Source organism: Cicer arietinum, chromosome 7, assembly GCF_000331145.2.
Source record: "Cicer arietinum cultivar CDC Frontier isolate Library 1 chromosome 7, Cicar.CDCFrontier_v2.0, whole genome shotgun sequence".
Classification (NCBI taxonomy): Eukaryota; Viridiplantae; Streptophyta; class Magnoliopsida; order Fabales; family Fabaceae; genus Cicer; species Cicer arietinum.
In genome coordinates this window covers 62,007,580-62,025,225 of record NC_021166.2, presented here as the reverse complement: position 1 = coordinate 62,025,225, position 17,646 = coordinate 62,007,580, and the positions used below count along the sequence as shown (strand labels likewise).

Sequence of the window (17,646 nt, the reverse complement as noted above, 5' to 3'; positions counted from 1 at the left end):
AATATTGATTTATGCGCTATGTAGCACCAATACCTCTGATCAAATGCGTGTATCGATGTCTAACACGTGTCAGTGTCCGACGCCAACACGAAACCGACACCTTAATTACATTCAATTAGTTCATTTTCTCAAATTATTATCAGTGTCGACGTGTCAGTGTCGTGTCTGGTGTGTGTTAGTATCCGTGTTTCATAGTTTTCGCACATGTGTTGCTCTAGTCTCACAATTATTTGAATTGGAAATGACAAGAATGGCATGAAACATTAAACTTAATATTGCACAATTAATCACAACAATTGGAGATTATATTGTTTCTCATACATTAAGAGGGAAAACTAAGTAGGATGCAAATTCTTGAATGACATTCTTTTGGTGACCTTAACAGCAATGAGAGCCAAAATTGTAGCTGTTGGTACAAAGATAACATCAGGAATGGCTTTCATAACACTTAGCTGAGGCACAGATTGTCCTGTTCTCTTAGCCATCATAGCTGCTGGAGGTGCCACTATTCCAGTAATCATCATAGCATCATCTACTTTGCTAAGATTGACATTCTTCAACATGAAGTCACTGAAAATCTTGTTCTTATTTTCTTCATTGGATTCATTCCATTGTTTAAAAAAGTCCTGTTTGTTGCAAACATGTCAAATTAAGAAGGGATGCATGAAGATTAAAAAAAAAAATACAAAATAAGGGATTGGTTAATTAATTGACCTCAATTTCCTTGTTTGATGGTACATCATAATGCTTATCAGGCAAGGCCATGTTGATAGTCCTATGGAAAAAAAATAATTGTTAGAAACAATCAGCAAAACTTATATCAAATGTTGGTCCTTGAAAATTTGTTTATTATATTTGTTGCATATATTTAAGTGTATTCAATTCATTCATGAGTATCAATTTAGTGATAAATTGAGTATAAATACGGAAAAGTCCATATTGAGTTTTCTTTCTTTTTCTTTTTTATGATAAGAATATTACCATTCCTGATTTGTGAGACAAGTTTCAATTGAATTAACAACATCAATTTTTCTTTTTTGAATTAACAACATCAAATATATTTGATGAAAAGGTTTCTTGTCTTCCTTTTTTAATGATTAAATTGACAAGAAGGTGGTAACTATGATTTGTTTAATTTGTCCATGACCTCTTGGAGTGATATATTTAAAAATTTTGAGAAAAAATGTTTTAACACTTTCAAAATGTGAAGACACGTAAAAAATAATTATAATTCTTAGATATTAAAATATATTTAACTTTTGAATAAACAATGATACCATTTTTGTAATCTCCAATTTTTTCTTAATTAATGATAACAATATCGTCATTTTTTGTATAAATATTTCTGATAAATAAAATTGACTCAGATTATTTACATTTTTTGTTCCGTCTATGCTCTTCTTTGTCTCGTGCATATTAAGTTTGTATCATTTACTAAATATAAAAGATTTTTGTAATGATTAAGAGTATACCAAACAAATAATTAATATATATATAACCACTGATTTACTTTATATTTGTCAAAAAAAAAAAATCTTAAAAAGGGGTTCCTAATATATAAATGCTATTTCTTGATGTGAATCTATTTATATAATGAGACAATTGTTTTGCTAACATGAATTATAATAGAGCTTAATTTAATATATTTTACAATATAAACATATCATAATCACTTATATCATTATTTTAAAAGTGATTATTATATAAATCAAATATTTTTGAATATTAAATAATTATAATTTAATATCAATGTAAAAATCATTTATATTGATAATGTATATAAATTAAATTCATTATATGGAAAGATAGAGCACATGCTTACTGCACTCTTTACAAATATGTATATGTTTTGGTTACTTTTTCTTTATAACAATACTTACCTAAAATCACTCCCAATTTAGGTATACTATGTATATCATTCATGAAGAAGCATGAAAATGGATCTTGCAATATCAAATAACTATAGTACGAGCCACATAAAAAATGTGCTCCAAAGTGTAAGTGAAAATGCAGCACAAGAATAAGTTGCCAACATGATAACTGAGCATTCACCCTCACTAGCTCCAAATAATTGAGTAATTGTACCTAAAACATTAATAAAATAACTACATTTTAAACAAAAATAAAATAGGTTCAAATTTTATTAGAGATATAAAATGGACCAAAATTATTAAATATTAAAAAAAGTTTAGAAAAGAATAATATTTATTTGTAAAATCATTTCATTTTTTTAACACAAATATATATTATTAAATTTCATAAATAACTTACTCATGGCAACTGCAGGTGGAAGGGCAAATTGAAGCAATAAAAGAAATTGATACAATGGATCAGGATGGATCAAGCCAATATGAATAGCACCTTTAACAATTCCAATACCTATTACTGGCAATAATATAAATCTAACCACAATAATGCCAACAATAAGTGGAAATTGCTTTCCTAATCCTTTTAAACCTGAAAAAAAAAATATTTAATCTTTGTCATATCACATTTATTTGCAAACAAACTACTACTAAAGTAAACTAAACCCAATAGATAAATAAAAAAATTATTTATTTACCCTTTAAAAGATTTGCCCCAACCAACAAGGTCATTGCTGGAATGCCTGCATCCCTGCAAACCAAGAAAGTGTGATTTTTTTTTTTGAAAGGCAAGAAAGAAAGTATGATTTTATTATCTATATAAAAGTATATGAAAACTTTTAAAGATTTAATTTATATAAATTAATTATCAGTGTAAATATTTTTAATATTTACAATCAATTATAACCATTAAATGATTAAATCATTGAAAGTTTATTAAATCTCCATTAACTTTATATATAGATCATATCTTGGATTCATTTTGTATCTTTTGTATTTATTTTCATTCTATCAATATAGAATTTATTTTCAATTTAAATATTTTCAATTTAAATATTTTCAATTTATTTTTAACAAGAATTTAACAACTGCTTCTAAAGTCATACATTTGAGTAATTGTAATATGTTAATAATATAAAATATTTTAGGTTGAAAATGTATGAAAACTAATCTCTAGATTAAGAAAATTGGTCAATTTAAGGATACTTACCCCACCATGACTATAGAGTCCTGGAGAACACCAAGAACAGCATTGTCTACAATCAAGAGTTTTCTAAATATTGGGACTACACCAATTATTAGACCAACAATCTGCTTACACATTGAGAGAAAAAAAGTTCAGAAATAATTAATAAGGTTTCATTAATTATATTTTAACTTAATTGTCATAGGGAAATATATTGATAAGGTAGGTATAGCATAACACTGTTGAAAATAGAAATCCCACATTAGATAAAAAAAATAGTGAGACTAAATAAAAGAGCTTATTACCAATATGAGGTCAAAGACTAAAAGATTTAGACTTTGGATCATAAACCCCTAGCTAAGATTACAAAAGTCCAACATATAAAACACTCATCTAGTTGGCCTTGAGCTAAAAATCCGACATAGTATCAAAGCCCAATATATCCTAATGGTCTACCAATTCAAAAACCTAAAACTATATAGTTTATTTTTCCACCACAAGTGTTTTTTAGATCGATCAATTTAGAAGTGTATTACAACAAAAAAAAAACACTTTTTTGATTGACTAATACAAATGTGTATTTTAGAGGTTTTTGAGAATATGAAGGTGGAAAAAGAAGCTACTAACTAAAAAATAAACTGAATTTAAAGTGGATCTTGAAACTCAACAACCAATTAAAAAAAGATATATGTAGCCATACGATCCGACTGTTGAGAACAAATTAAGATGAAAAAAAATATAGAAGGTTGTTTATCTACCCCGTATTTGCTCACACGCCCCAAATACAATATTAGAAGTTATAATTCGATAACATATTTTACAATATCAATAACCAAAAAAACGAACGAACATGGAGGATAGAATGAACAATCTTAAAAAAATATTATATTGTCACAAATAAATCTATAAAAAAAAAATATGTAACCAAGGTGTGATTAAAGTGCAAAAGGTTTGTTCTATTGAATCACGAACTCCAATTTAGACTACAAATATCTAACATGGAAAATACTCCATTTTATTATATGCTAAAATTCCAACACATTTATAGATTGAGGTACCAACATGACTATTATTATTTGACTTTAGTCAATAATGTATAATGCTCATTTTAAAATTGAACAAATGTAAACAAGTATTTTAATACTCTTATTGTAATCGACAAGCTTTATTCAAAACTATAGAATGATTTGAATGCAAATAATACGAAAACAATAAAAAGAAAATAAGAAAGAAATTTTACATACCGCTCCAATCGTGGAGGGTGCAAATAGTACTTTTAAGTTGATCTTTTCAGCTAATACTTTTAGCTGTTTCACAATCCTTTCCTTTTTTGGTACCTATAAAACTCTAAGAACATAAGGTCATAACATCAATCAAATACTTTTAAGAGATGCAATGCTTAGTGAACATAAGATTTAAATAATCTTTAACAAATTTTCATAATCTAATAATCATATAAAAATTAATGTAAAGCTACCTTTCCTCTTCCATTAGGAATTGTACATTCAATTCCAAATTGCTTCACATGATCTGCATGTGATTTATCATTGGACACTGATGGTCCAACATAACATGTTGAAATGTTTTCTTGTCCATTTTCTAATGCACAAACTGGAGTAATATTTGTGGAATCATCAACTTTAACTTCATTGGAAATCTTGTTTGAATATATTCGGACAATGTTGTACACAATGGACCAAATGTAAATGGATGCTATCTAAAAAACATAACAAAACTTAGTTCAACATGATTAAGAAATAGACTCACACACTTTAAGTGTAAGGAAATAGAGAATTTAAAGTTGAAATTAGTGAATAATTTTTTTAATGATAGATCCAAAGTAAGAATTTGTGTTGCCTTATGCATAAGTCAATCTTAGAATAAAAATCTCATAGTTAAATTTAAAATGTTTAAAGTTAGTATAGTACCGCCATGGATAGAGAAGCATAAGCTAATCCATTTCTATGACAAATATCCAAATCTCCAAAAGGGTTGCCTTTTTGTTTACATACAGCTGGGACAATAATTAGAGGCAAATTTCCAAGATTTCCTGTACACATCAAACCAAATTCATCTTTTAACATTTATTTTTTTCATCCATATAATAATAATTAGACATGTAAGGAGAGAATTGTAAATACTTTTTTGTTTTTATTTTTTACAACATATCTTCATTTTAACTTTTTATTAAATTTATTTATAGTTTTAATTCCTCTATTTTTACACTTAATAAATTGGTCATTCTATTATAAAATTCAAAAAAATTTGAATTCTCTCAATTTTTTTAACATAAAAATTATGATGTGATATATTTTAAATGACATGACATATATTACAATTATGTTAAATGATTAATACTCATGAAATTGTGATAAAATTTCTTAATAACTTCACTTTTAATTTCTAAAATTATTATTTTTGTAATTTAATTAGTAACATGTAAATAATTAATGTAACTAGATCATATGTCACATCATTAATTATATGTCGAGTTATTATTTTTTAGTTAAAATATTTAAAAGAAGAACCAAAACTATCAAATTTTAAAATAGGATGACTTATTCTATGTGATAATAATAACATGACCAAAACTATAATTAAATTTTTTTTATTAAGAATGTGTGAGAGGTATGATGATATATTAAGCCACATATGATGCATTTTTTTTAATAAAAAAAATTGAGGAAAGAAAAATTATTATTTAAAATTTGCACCAATGGTTATTTCACAATAATTGTACCTGCAGCACAACAACCCAATGCAAGGCCTTGAAGATGATAAGGAACTTTAATCAATTTAACAAGCAACCATCCAAGAGCTGCCCCAATTATAAATGTGAGAAGAACATTCAATGGCATGAACCACCTACAAATTCATGAAAACTTAGTAACTTCTAATCCAACAACATGGTGTTATTATTTAGACAAAATGTTGTGGTAAGAAACAAACTTACAACGTAATTATACTCCTTGAAGTTATTGTTTCAGCTAGGCTGCTACAAACAAGAGCAGGAGAGAACACAAAAAATACAATCTATATAAAAAGGGTTATGTGAGTAGTTAACTATCATATAGTATTATCATATTTTTCTCTTGTTATTTTTTAAATAATAACAAAATATATATAAAAAAAATAGAGGCTCTAACAACAAAACTTTACACTATTTCAAAATCTTAAACTTTAAAGAAGTTCAAGATTAGATATGTTACTAGCAATTAATTTCTCCTACTTTTAAAAAATTAAGAATTAATATATGGCTATCTAAACAAAACTTAGTTGAGGCTAAAAAAATAGTATGTTTAAGAAGAATCTCAAACTTAATTTAAAAAAATAGTCTCAAAATTATAATTTTTTTTTCTAAGGCAAGAAAAGAAGAATATAAAAGTTGTCTCATCTTGTGTGATAGGGATGTATTGTTAAATGGAAAAGTGGTTAATCTTTTGGATGTGTAATGTGTTCGATCATATAAAAATATTGTTTTGGTTTTGGTTTATTATAGAGAACATAGGAACAAAAATTTGGTGTTTTCAAACGGGTGGAGTAATCGTCTTGACTCTTGCATGTCTTCAAAGTTTGTGATGTTTGTCTCATTGCAATATATTAATTGTACGTACTTTTTTTATTACCTCTTCTATTCACTTGAATACATATATATCTATAAAAGAGAATATTAAAAAAAAAATAAGGTAAGTAGTGAAAAACAGAGGTGTTCCTCTTTATTTTTTGTCCACCTAAGTTTTAAATACTCACATGCCATGTCCACTTATTTTTAGCACGTACTCCCACACTTGCAAGTTTTTTATTTTATTTTTTAATGTGGGTCCAAAAAGTGGTTTTTGTGCTTCGGTGAACTTATTTATTTTTTCTGATTTTTTTTATCATATTTTAATTTTTGATTATATAAAATATATTAGCTTAATTTTTGATTGTATGTTTAAAAGTTGGAAATAAAACACGGAAGTGAATAAACCTTCACCACTAGTTTTTGTAGTTGTTTTATTTATAAATAAAGTAATGAAAGATTTTATGTTTAAGTATATTCATCATCGATCTCCTAGTGATTTTTGTTTTTAGCCTTATAATATTTTATTCCAGAAAAGTAGAAAAATTGGCTTAGTTCTTGAACATTACATGAACTACACACAAAAACAAATATATCACATGTTCACCATTACAAATTTACAATAATTAACATTGAATGTGATTAATAAATTAATTGAAAATTAACATGGATAAATTAAAAACTTTAGGATATAATATAAACTTACAGTATTCAAGTTTTTGCTTGCAGTCTCCTTGAGTATGTCAAAACGATCAAGTGAAAGGAATGTACCAAGAGCAGTGATCAATAGTACCTTAAGAACTGGCATTAATGCAACAACAAAAAGCTTCCAAAATTCCATATTCTATTTTTATCTTCTTTCTTTTCTATGTCAATATATATATAATTAAGTTGTATCCTGTTACATGAAACAAATTTCAATTAAATAAACCTCAAATTGGTTAATTCAATTCTATAATTCAAAAGTAGCTTATCAAACACTTTGACATACTATTTAATCAACCATTTATTCTTTTTCCTTTTTGATAATATTATTGATCAACCACTTTTGATGGAATGGAATATGCTATAGTTTATATTTTGATAAATAAAAAAATCTGCTAAAGTTAATGTAATGAAATTTACATAAGAAAATCTTGCCATGCCTCTTCAATTACATGAATATATTTCTACACTAAGGTACTTAAGAAGCATGAACCAGCTCTATATATAGACTCAAAAGTTTTTTGTTTTTTTTTTTTATGATAAAGGAAAGAGAAAAACAAAAAAGAAAGTTGTATATATTAGAAATATAAAGGGTATTAAATCACAAACTTAACTAAAGAATAAAAACAAATAAATATAGTGTGTGTATTATTAGTGAATCACACACACATTAATTAATCCTTGTATAGAAAGAAAGAATTGAAAATAAACAATGTTCAAGGTTCATTACCTGATGATGATTGCTCTGTTTTTGAAGTGACAAGTTATTTGAGATTAAGTTCTATATAGCTTGTAGAGTGAGAGTTCATAATATATTAAACTATTTATATAGCGCACTATATGAAAAGTACATGACGAAATCAAATTGGGTACCAATTGTGTTACTCCAATTATTTTTTAATAAAAATAATTTAGACCGTGGATTTTTTTTTTCTTTCAAACAAAGCTCAAAAAATAACTTTTCTCTTTTATTATTAGTATAAAATAAATGAGTAAAAAACTCGTATATTCACCGATTAATAATAAATGCACCGTTTAATATTATAAATGTGTGTATGACAGTAGGAGTATGAATAATTAATAGATGCATACATGTATCTATGTTAGAAGAGGTATAAAATGATTGCGGTTGAGGTATTTTTAAAATTATTTAGATTATTTAATGTTTAAATTAAACATAGTAGATTTATATTTATCATCTTTTAAATTATCAATCTCAATATATTTTAATTGTGAGATAATAAATATAATTCTCTTATATTTAATTCAAACATGAAATATTTAAATTTTTTTTTTTAAAAAGTTTCTCATTTTTCGTGACTTCAGGTTGGTTTTTTTATTTAACCATGGGGTTCCTATGACAATGATAGGGACAGGCTACTACCAACAACCCATTTATTTAAATTAATAAATTACTATTTTTATATTATTACTTTTTTAAAATAATAAAAAATATTTTAAATTTGGTTTTTTAATTCTGCCAAAAAAAATAATTAAAAAAATCTGGGTTTTAAAAAAAATTATGTTTTATTATTAAAAATAATCATTGTTTAGATTCTATTTTATAAATATAATAAAATATTAGTAAAAAACTGTAATAAAAAATATTTAAAAAATTCTGATTTTCTAAAAATTGTTTTTAAATTAATAAATTTTAAACCAGTTTTAAAAAAATATAAATAAAACTATTTTGAGAAATAATTAGTTTAACAATAATTAAAAAAAAAACTATTTTTATACAGTTTTATAATAAAAATATATTTTTATTAAAAAATAATAAAAATATATATTTTTAAATATATATATATATATATATATATATATATATATATATGTAATGCATTGGATTATGTTAAATAAAATATGTGATCTATTGAATTTTATGAAAATGTTTGATGGATTGGATGGATCCATATTTTTAAATGAATAAATTTGATCTAATTTATTAACATTTTTATTATGTAGTAGATGAATTTGATGAATTTATAATTAAATAGAATAGATGGATGATTGATAATTAGATGCAATTGTCATCTTTAATATAGAGGAGGTGAAAAAAATTACTCTTTTACGTATTTTTGTTATTTATTTTGAGGGGATTCGAAGAGAAGAGTACGAAATATATGAACAACTTAAAAAGAATTATAAAATCATTATCACCCCTTCAAACAAACATAAATCCACTTAAAATATATATTATCAACTAATTAATCTATTTTGAATCAACCATATTCCTATATGTCTTATTGATTATATAATTAAATAAACCTTAAATTAATAATACAAGAGATGTATCCAAAATTTAAATTAATATTAATAATGCATTTGATAATAAATTTGGTGAATAACAAATTTAATTAATATTTTATATTTTAGGGATTATTTTGACACATATCATATGATGGATTAGATTAATACAATTCTACCATTTCACAAATTGGAATGTATATTTACTGTTACTTTCTCCTTATTTTTTTTTAATTTAAAAAATATAAAGTGTTGTTTGTCCTTTCTGTAATATAAAATTTGTGTCAAACATTAATTCTAATAGACAACCCAACGAAGTACATGTAGAATTAAAATACATATATGCCTTCATTTGGTAATATAATTTAATACGTAGAAATCTATTTTCAATACTAAAATTCTCTCTTTTATATTTAAGGTATATAACCACAAAATTGAAATAGATATAGAAGTGGCAATGCGAACACTTATTGATTTGTTAGTGGAATTCAAAATTCCAAATGTAGGAGATGGAATGTGATGCCCACTACAACAAAACTATATCAATATACCAAATAATAATAATAATAATAATAATAATAATAATAATAATAGTAATAATATAAAAAAGTAATATTTGGATGTACACTATAGTATATATATGTGGCAGGTGCTCCACTTTGTGTTCTATGAATTTTAATTACCGCAGACGTTAAATCACAAAATATTCTTTAATTCACTATCATGACTACCACTCAAATCATACTATTTATGTCAAACTTGTTATTACAGCTTTGGTTAAAGTGACGAATATATAACTCTCCTATGGCAATGGGGCTCTGTGTGTGCTTTTGCCTACCCACCTCATTAGTAGGAAAACAAATTTATGTGGTCCGTTTTTTATGGATGTGAGTTTCTGTTTATTTTTTACTGCTATGTAGTTTCAATTTATCTAAATTATTATTATTATAAAATTAAAAAATATTAAAATTATATTTTTTTTATACAGAGGAAATTATAATTTTATATTTAAAAAATATTAATTATATACATATATATAAAAATTAGAAATGATAATAATATTATTAGCGAGACGAGTTTAGGTAGGTTTAGTATGAATATCAACACCTCAAATTCGTCTATGTCTTTGAGTTTTAAATTTGAGAAAAATTCACACTTGCCTCTAATTAAAACGAATTTTTTCTACCCAAATTAAGACTGGTTTAAATAGACATAACTTTAATGTAACATGAAATTCACACTCTGACGAGAACTTTCATCTGACTTGGAACTAATTTTAATGTACTTTTTTTAAGTAATTATGTTAAAGCTAGTCAATTAATTTGAAATTTGATTGATAATGAAGAATGTTTGATAAACATATTGTTATGATATGTGTTGTTTTGATTGAAAATTGTACACGGGATACAAGAGTGTTTCAATAATGAAGCATCAGAAGAGCAATTGAGACTCATGTTGTGGATTTATGGTCATTGTCAAAACCTACCTTAGAGAAAGAAAGAAAAAATGATCACAATTAACTTAGTGGTCCGCCGTTAAGATAATTGAGATAGATTGTCTATAATTTATGAAAAATAATTGAATTTTTATAATTTAATAAAATCTATTATGTTAAAGAAAAATTTCATTTTAAACAGAAATATTTCAAAATATATTTCCCCTTTTTATAAAACTCGGTAAGATTATTATTTCACCATTTTTTTGTATGCATTATAGTTAAATAAGAGGACTTAAGCTCAGACTTGAAATGGATAGATGACAATTTTCTGTTGTTATGATGTATTAATATTTTGTATAATAGTACTTCAAATGATGTTATGTAAACTATAAATTGTTGTAGTTACAATAACATTTAATGTTTGTAACTTATTAGATTGCCTGTGGAGCACTATATGATGTTTTAATTATCATTTTTTAAGTACATAATAATGAATATTACGGTTAGCTAGACTCACACTTTCATGTAAAGAAGTTTGAAATCTCATATTATATTTAATTCTCGAGCATTTGCAAATCAATCTCATTACACTTACTAAATGATATGTACTAATGGGATTTATTAGTATCTTTAAAGTATCCAAAATCTTTAGGTAATACTATATAAGTTCACATAAAAAAAATAGCATTCATGAAGCATGAAAATGGATCTTGCAATATAAAAGAATTATAGAACGAGCCACATAAAAAATGTGCTCCAAAGAGTAAGTGAAAATGCAGCACAAGAATAAGTTGCAAACATGATAACTGCGCATTCACCTTAACTAGCTCCAAATAATTGAGTAATTGTACCTAAAAACATTAACAAAAATAACTGCATTTTAAACTAAAATTAAATAGGTTCAAATTTTATTAGAGACATATATAAAATGGACCAAAAATATTGAATAGTCAAAAGAGTTTAGAAAATAATAACATCTAGGATTGCATTTAATTTTCTTTAACTATATTACTAAGTTTCATAAACAGCTTACTCATGGCAATTGCAGGTGGAAGGGCAAATTGAAGCAATAAAAGAAATTGATACAATGGATCAGGATGGATCAAGCCAATATGAATAGCACCTTTAACAATTCCAATACCTATTACTGGCAATAATATAAATCTAACCACAATAATGCCAACAATAAGTGGAAGAAATTGCTTTCGAAAACCTTTTAAACCTGAAAAAAAAAATTATTTAATTTTTGTCATCAAATTTATTTTCAAATAAACAACTAAATTAAACTGAACCTAATTGATGAACAACAAATTTTATTTATTTATTTATTTACCCTTTAAAAGGTTTGCCCCTACCAGAATGGTCATTGAAGGAATGCTTGCACCCCTGCAAACCAATGAAATATAATTTAATTAGCTAAAGTATTAAAGTATATACATGTTGGAAAAACCTTAATAACGTTGTGCTCAATAATCCATGTCAATTACATGATGAATAGCCAAAGGCGGAAGCGTACCTGTGGGAATTGCCATTAATGAAATCCTGAGATGATGATGATAGAGTCAATGGGTTGGGTGATCTTCCTCAGCAAAACACCCTGAAGACCTTGCTCTCTTGATGGGGATAGAGAGAACCAGAGAATTTTCTCCTTTAGGGTTTTGAAACTGAATAGTCTTATTGTGTTTGCCTTGGGGACCATTACCCCTATATATAACTATTATTAGTTATATCCCAAATTGCAGTATTTCCAATTCAGCCCCTCATTAAATTAGAAACTGCCTGGTATCTACACTATTAATTTTCATAACTATTATGCTCTTTAGCCATAAACTATTATATATTATTTGACCCCTAGTTTATTGGCTAATTATACAATGACCCTAACACACTTTATTAATTAATTACATATGTGACCCATAAATCTTACAATCTCCCACTGGTCATACATGTATCCTTAGGAGTGTGTTAGACTTTATGACGTCAAAAAATGTCATTATAATTACCTTGAGTATAATCCAAATTGTCCCGTCCATTAATCATATCAGCACATGGAACCAAGGAGGCTTTCGTCATAATAGGCATAACTTGTGACCCATAAATCTTACAATCTCCCACTGGTCACACATGTATCCTTAGGAGTGTGTTAGACTTTATGACGTCAAAAATGTCATTATAATTACCTTGAGTATAATCCAAATTGTCCCGTCCATTAATCATATCAGCACATGGAACCAAAGAGGCTTTCGTCATAATAAGCATAACTAAACCCATCAATGATCACCCGTACTGACACAACTAAATGACATAGACCCATTATGAAAAGTGTAGCATGAAAATTACATGAAGTTGGTCAATGCATGTCAATTTTCAACTGGTCCTACTTTATCGAATGAGATCATACCATAACTTAAATGTACAAAGTAACCAAAAACTGAATACTTTAAACTTTATTTCTGATCAGAAAGTCCAAATACAATGTATTTGTACTTTACAATTAAACATAGAACATGAATTACATAATGGACGAAACTCCCACTAAAATCAAGATTCCTCAAGCTGTAGCACACTCATGTGAGCAGTGTGCTCATGAAAGACCTTGGGTGGTAGACCTTTAGTGAGTGGATCCGCAATCATGGAGTTTGTCCTTAAGTGTTCTATGGATATCTGTCCACTTTGTACCTTCTCTTTAACAACTAGGAACTTAATGTCAATGTGCTTTGACTTGGTTGAGCTCCTATTATTGTTAGAATACAGGACTGCTGATCTATTGTCACAATACAACTTGAGTGGTCTTTCAATCCCTTCAACTATTTGCAGCCCTGTGACAAAATTTCTCAGCCAAATGCCCTGGTCAGATGCCTCATGAATTGCTACGAATTCTGCTGCCATGGTTGATGAGGCAGTAAGACCTTGCTTGGCACTACGCCAAGAAACTGCTCCACCAGCTAACAGAAAGACATAGCCTGAAGTTGATCTTAAGCTGTCTTGGCATCCCGCAAAATCCGAGTCAGAGTACCCAGTGATCTCTAACTGGTCTGACCTCCTATATGTGAGCATGTAGTTTCTTGTTCTCTTCAAATATCTCATGACCCTCTTGGCTGCTTTCCAATGGTCAAGACCTGGATTGCTTAAATATCTGCCTAAAATCCCTACTATGAACGCTATGTCTGGACGCGTACATACTTGGGCATACATAAGACTCCCTACAGCTGAAGCATAAGGGATCTTTTGCATTTCTTGAATTTCCAAACTTCCCTTAGGGCACTGTTTGAGACTAAACTTGTCTCCCTTAGCAACTGGGGTGTCCCCTGGTTTGCAATCCTGTAACCCAAACCTTTTGAGAACCTTATCGATATAGCTCTTTTGTGACAATCCAAGAATACCTCGAGATCTGTCTCGGTGTATCTGAATTCCTAATACAAAAGAGGCGTCACCAAGATCTTTCATCTCAAAATGCTTTGATAGAAATTTCTTAGTTTCGTGCAACATGCCTATATCGTTAGTGGCAAGCAGTATGTCATCAACATACAAGACCAGGAAAATATGTCTGCTCCCACTGAACTTATGATACACACAATCATCAACTGTATTCATCTCAAAACCAAATGAGAGAATTACTTGATGAAATTTATGGTACCATTGACGAGAAGCTTGTTTTAGCCCATAAATGGATTTTCTTAGTTTGCACACCATATTCTTTGGGTCTCCCAACACAAAGTTTTCTGGCTGCACCATATAGATCGTCTCATCAATGTCGCCATTGAGAAAAGCTGTTTTTACATCCATTTGATGAAGCTCCAAATTAAAGTGAGCAACAAGAGCCATGATTATTCTTAAAGAGTCCTTCGATGAAACCGGAGAGAAAGTCTCTTTATAATCAATCCCTTCCTTTTGAGTATAACCCTTAGCTACAAGACGTGCCTTATATCTCTCCACATTACCATTGGAATCCCGCTTGGTTTTAAAAATCCATTTGCAACCAATGGGTTTCTTTCCTTCAGGTAATGGGATAAGTTCCCAAACTGAATTGTCTTGCATAGACTTGTACTCCTCATTCATTGCTTCGATCCACTTATCTGAACGAGAATCTTGCATGGCTTGATGAAAGTTGACTGGGTCGTCTTCCGTCATGCCAACATTTTCCTCTACCTCATTGATAAATACTACATAATCATCCGAAATAGCATTTTTCCTTTCTCTAGTGGATCTCCGCAATGGAGCTGGCTCTTGAGGCACTTGTTCTTGAGGATCTTGAATTTGATCTGGATTTTGTTCTTCCTGAACAACCAGATCATCTTGAGTTTGTTCAATAATGGGAAAGTCAATTGGTGGAAGAATCAGTTCTGGAATTGTTACAGATTCTTCCTCAAAGACAAAATCTTTAACCTTAATCTTCCCCCCAAACTCAATATCCTCAAAGAACGTTGTCGTTCCCGTCTCAAAAATTGTTCTCAAATTAGGATCATAAAATTTATAGCCCCTTGATTTTTCTGAGTACCCTATAAAATAGCTGCTAATTGTTCGGGGTTCAAATTTCTTTTCATTCGGCCTATAAGGCCTTGCCTCAGCTGGACATCCCCAAACATGAAAGTGCTTCAGGCTAGGCTTACGCCCAATCCAAAGCTCATAAGGTGTTTTAGCCGCTGCCTTAGTTGGTACTCTATTAAGAATGTATGCTGCTGTTTTTAATGCCTCTCCCCAGAGTGACTCTGGCAAGGTGGAATGACAAATCATACTCCTTACCATATCCTTAAGAGTCCTGTTTCGTCTTTCAGCTACACCATTCATGCTGGGTGACCCCGGCATAGTGTATTGTGGGACGATTCCACATTCCTCTAGGTATTTGGCAAATGGTCCCGGACGTTGTTCACCTGAACCGTCATATCTGCCGTAGTATTCACCACCACGATCAGATTTGACCTTTTTAATTCTTTTATTAAGTTGATTCTCAACTTCTGCCTTAAAGGATTTGAACACGTCTATTGATTGGGACTTTTCGTGAATTAGGTAAAGGTAGGCATATCTAGAGTAATCGTCTATGAATGATATAAAATATTGTTGACCATTCCAAGAAGGAGTTGGAAATGGCCCACAGATGTCCGTATGTATCAATTCTAAGACGTCTGTAGCTCTATATGCGCCTAATTTCTTATCTTTAGTCTGTTTTCCTTTAATGCATGCTACACAAACGTTAAGGTCTGTGAAGTCAATGGAATCTAAAATTCCATCTGACACAAGTCGTTCAACTCTATTTTTAGAGATGTGACCTAGACGTTTGTGCCAAAGCACTCCTGAATTGAAATTGTCAATTTTCCGCTTAGTACCACGTGATTCCACATTCAAGGTTTCATTATAGTTAGCCACAGTTTCCAACAAATAAAGATTATCATAACCAGAAAGTAAACCGGTTCCAACAACATTCGAATTTAAAGACAAAGTAAATTCTTTATTCCCGAATGAACAATAATATCCTGATTTGTCCAAATAAGAAATAGAGATCAAATTCCGTCTAAATGACGGTACAACAAAAGTGTCTTTTAAATCCAAATAATGACCGGAACTTAATAATAATCTAAATTTTCCTATGGCTTCAACTTCTACCTTCTTCCCATCTCCTACATAGATGCATCTTTCAGTATCACTAGGCTTTCGGAAGTTCAGGCAACCCTGCATTGAAACACTGATGTTAGTAGTTGCACCAGAGTCTAACCACCAAGTGTTTCCAGGTACTGAAGCTAAATTAACCTCAGAACAGACCAAAGACAGAATCATACCTTTCTTAACACGCCAAGCGTGATATTTGGCACAATCCTTCTTCACGTGTCCAGAACTCCTGCAGAAGAAGCAGTTGTTATCCTTAGTCTGCTTCTTTTGTTCTGGACCCTTAGCAGCAGCTTTGTTCTTGGGCTCCTCAATTCTTTTCCTTTTGCCCTTGTCTTTAGAGATGCTAGTAAAGTGAGCACTTTCAGTCCTATCTTGCTTCAGCCTGTCCTCTTCTTGCACACATAATGAAATGAGCTCATTAAGAGTCCATTTCTCCTTTTGACAATTATAAGTCACCTTAAACTGACTGAATTGCGAAGGAAGAGACAGCAATACTAAATGAATGAGTAAGTCATCTGACAACTCAAGCTTTAGACCTTTAAGCTTAGAAGCAATGTTGGACATCATCATAATGTGCTCTCTTATATTTCCCTTGCCTTGATACTTCATGGAAATTAAATTCTGAAGCAAAGAACTTGTTTCAGCCTTATCACTTTTTACAAAGCGTTTTTCCATCTCAGCAAGGAAATTTTTAGTTGTATCTATCTCATCCGAGACAGCACCTCTAAAGACTTCAGAAATGCCACGCTTTATGATCATAAGACTTATGCGATTTGAGCGATCCCATTTCTCATACTCTAATTTTTCTTCAGAAGAACTAGAGTCCTTAGGAGTAGAGGGTCGATCAATTCTTAATGCAAGGTCTAGATCCATGCAGCCAAGAACAATCAAAATGTTCTCTTTCCATTCCTTAAAATTTGTCCCATCAAGGACAGGAATAGAACTCAAATTTGCAGATATGGAAGCAACCGATGCTGTGGATTAAATAAAGAACGAAACTTAGAAACTCACATTATAGGAAAATAAATCAATAAATGAA

At 29.0% G+C, this 17,646-nt stretch overlaps 3 protein-coding genes across 7 annotated transcripts; all 3 read right to left on the bottom strand.

The window, feature by feature from the left end:
- Positions 1–258: 258 nt before the first annotated feature.
- On the bottom strand, positions 259–2,017 carry LOC101498487 (uncharacterized). Its single transcript, XM_027330813.2, has 3 exons — positions 1,881–2,017; positions 715–775; positions 259–626 (listed from the first exon to the last, which is right to left on the bottom strand). Exons 2-3 carry the CDS (start codon positions 763–765, stop codon positions 336–338), a joined length of 342 nt encoding a protein of 113 aa, XP_027186614.1. The 5' UTR covers positions 766–775; positions 1,881–2,017; the 3' UTR covers positions 259–335.
- Positions 1,770–8,183, bottom strand: LOC101492524 (protein PIN-LIKES 1-like). 5 transcript variants are annotated; one of them, XM_004515307.4, is made up of 11 exons: positions 8,049–8,183; positions 7,320–7,511; positions 6,005–6,084; positions 5,792–5,916; positions 4,980–5,101; positions 4,529–4,768; positions 4,296–4,388; positions 3,076–3,176; positions 2,564–2,616; positions 2,272–2,457; positions 1,770–2,085 (listed from the first exon to the last, which is right to left on the bottom strand). In XM_004515307.4, the coding sequence occupies exons 2-11, from the start codon at positions 7,452–7,454 to the stop codon at positions 1,961–1,963; spliced, it is 1,260 nt and encodes a 419-aa protein (XP_004515364.1). In that variant the 5' UTR covers positions 7,455–7,511; positions 8,049–8,183; the 3' UTR covers positions 1,770–1,960. The 5 variants fall into 5 exon arrangements, with proteins under 5 accessions (XP_004515364.1, XP_012567232.1, XP_027186612.1 ...); XM_012711778.3 differs by lacking the exon at positions 8,049–8,183 and adding an exon at positions 7,739–7,864; XM_027330811.2 differs by lacking the exon at positions 8,049–8,183 and adding an exon at positions 7,605–7,691.
- Positions 8,184–15,626: 7,443 nt separating this feature from the next.
- Positions 15,627–17,287, bottom strand: LOC140921116 (uncharacterized). Its single transcript, XM_073370993.1, has 2 exons — positions 16,778–17,287; positions 15,627–16,670 (listed from the first exon to the last, which is right to left on the bottom strand). The coding sequence occupies exons 1-2, from the start codon at positions 17,280–17,282 to the stop codon at positions 16,645–16,647; spliced, it is 531 nt and encodes a 176-aa protein (XP_073227094.1). The 5' UTR covers positions 17,283–17,287; the 3' UTR covers positions 15,627–16,644.
- Positions 17,288–17,646: the final 359 nt, after the last annotated feature.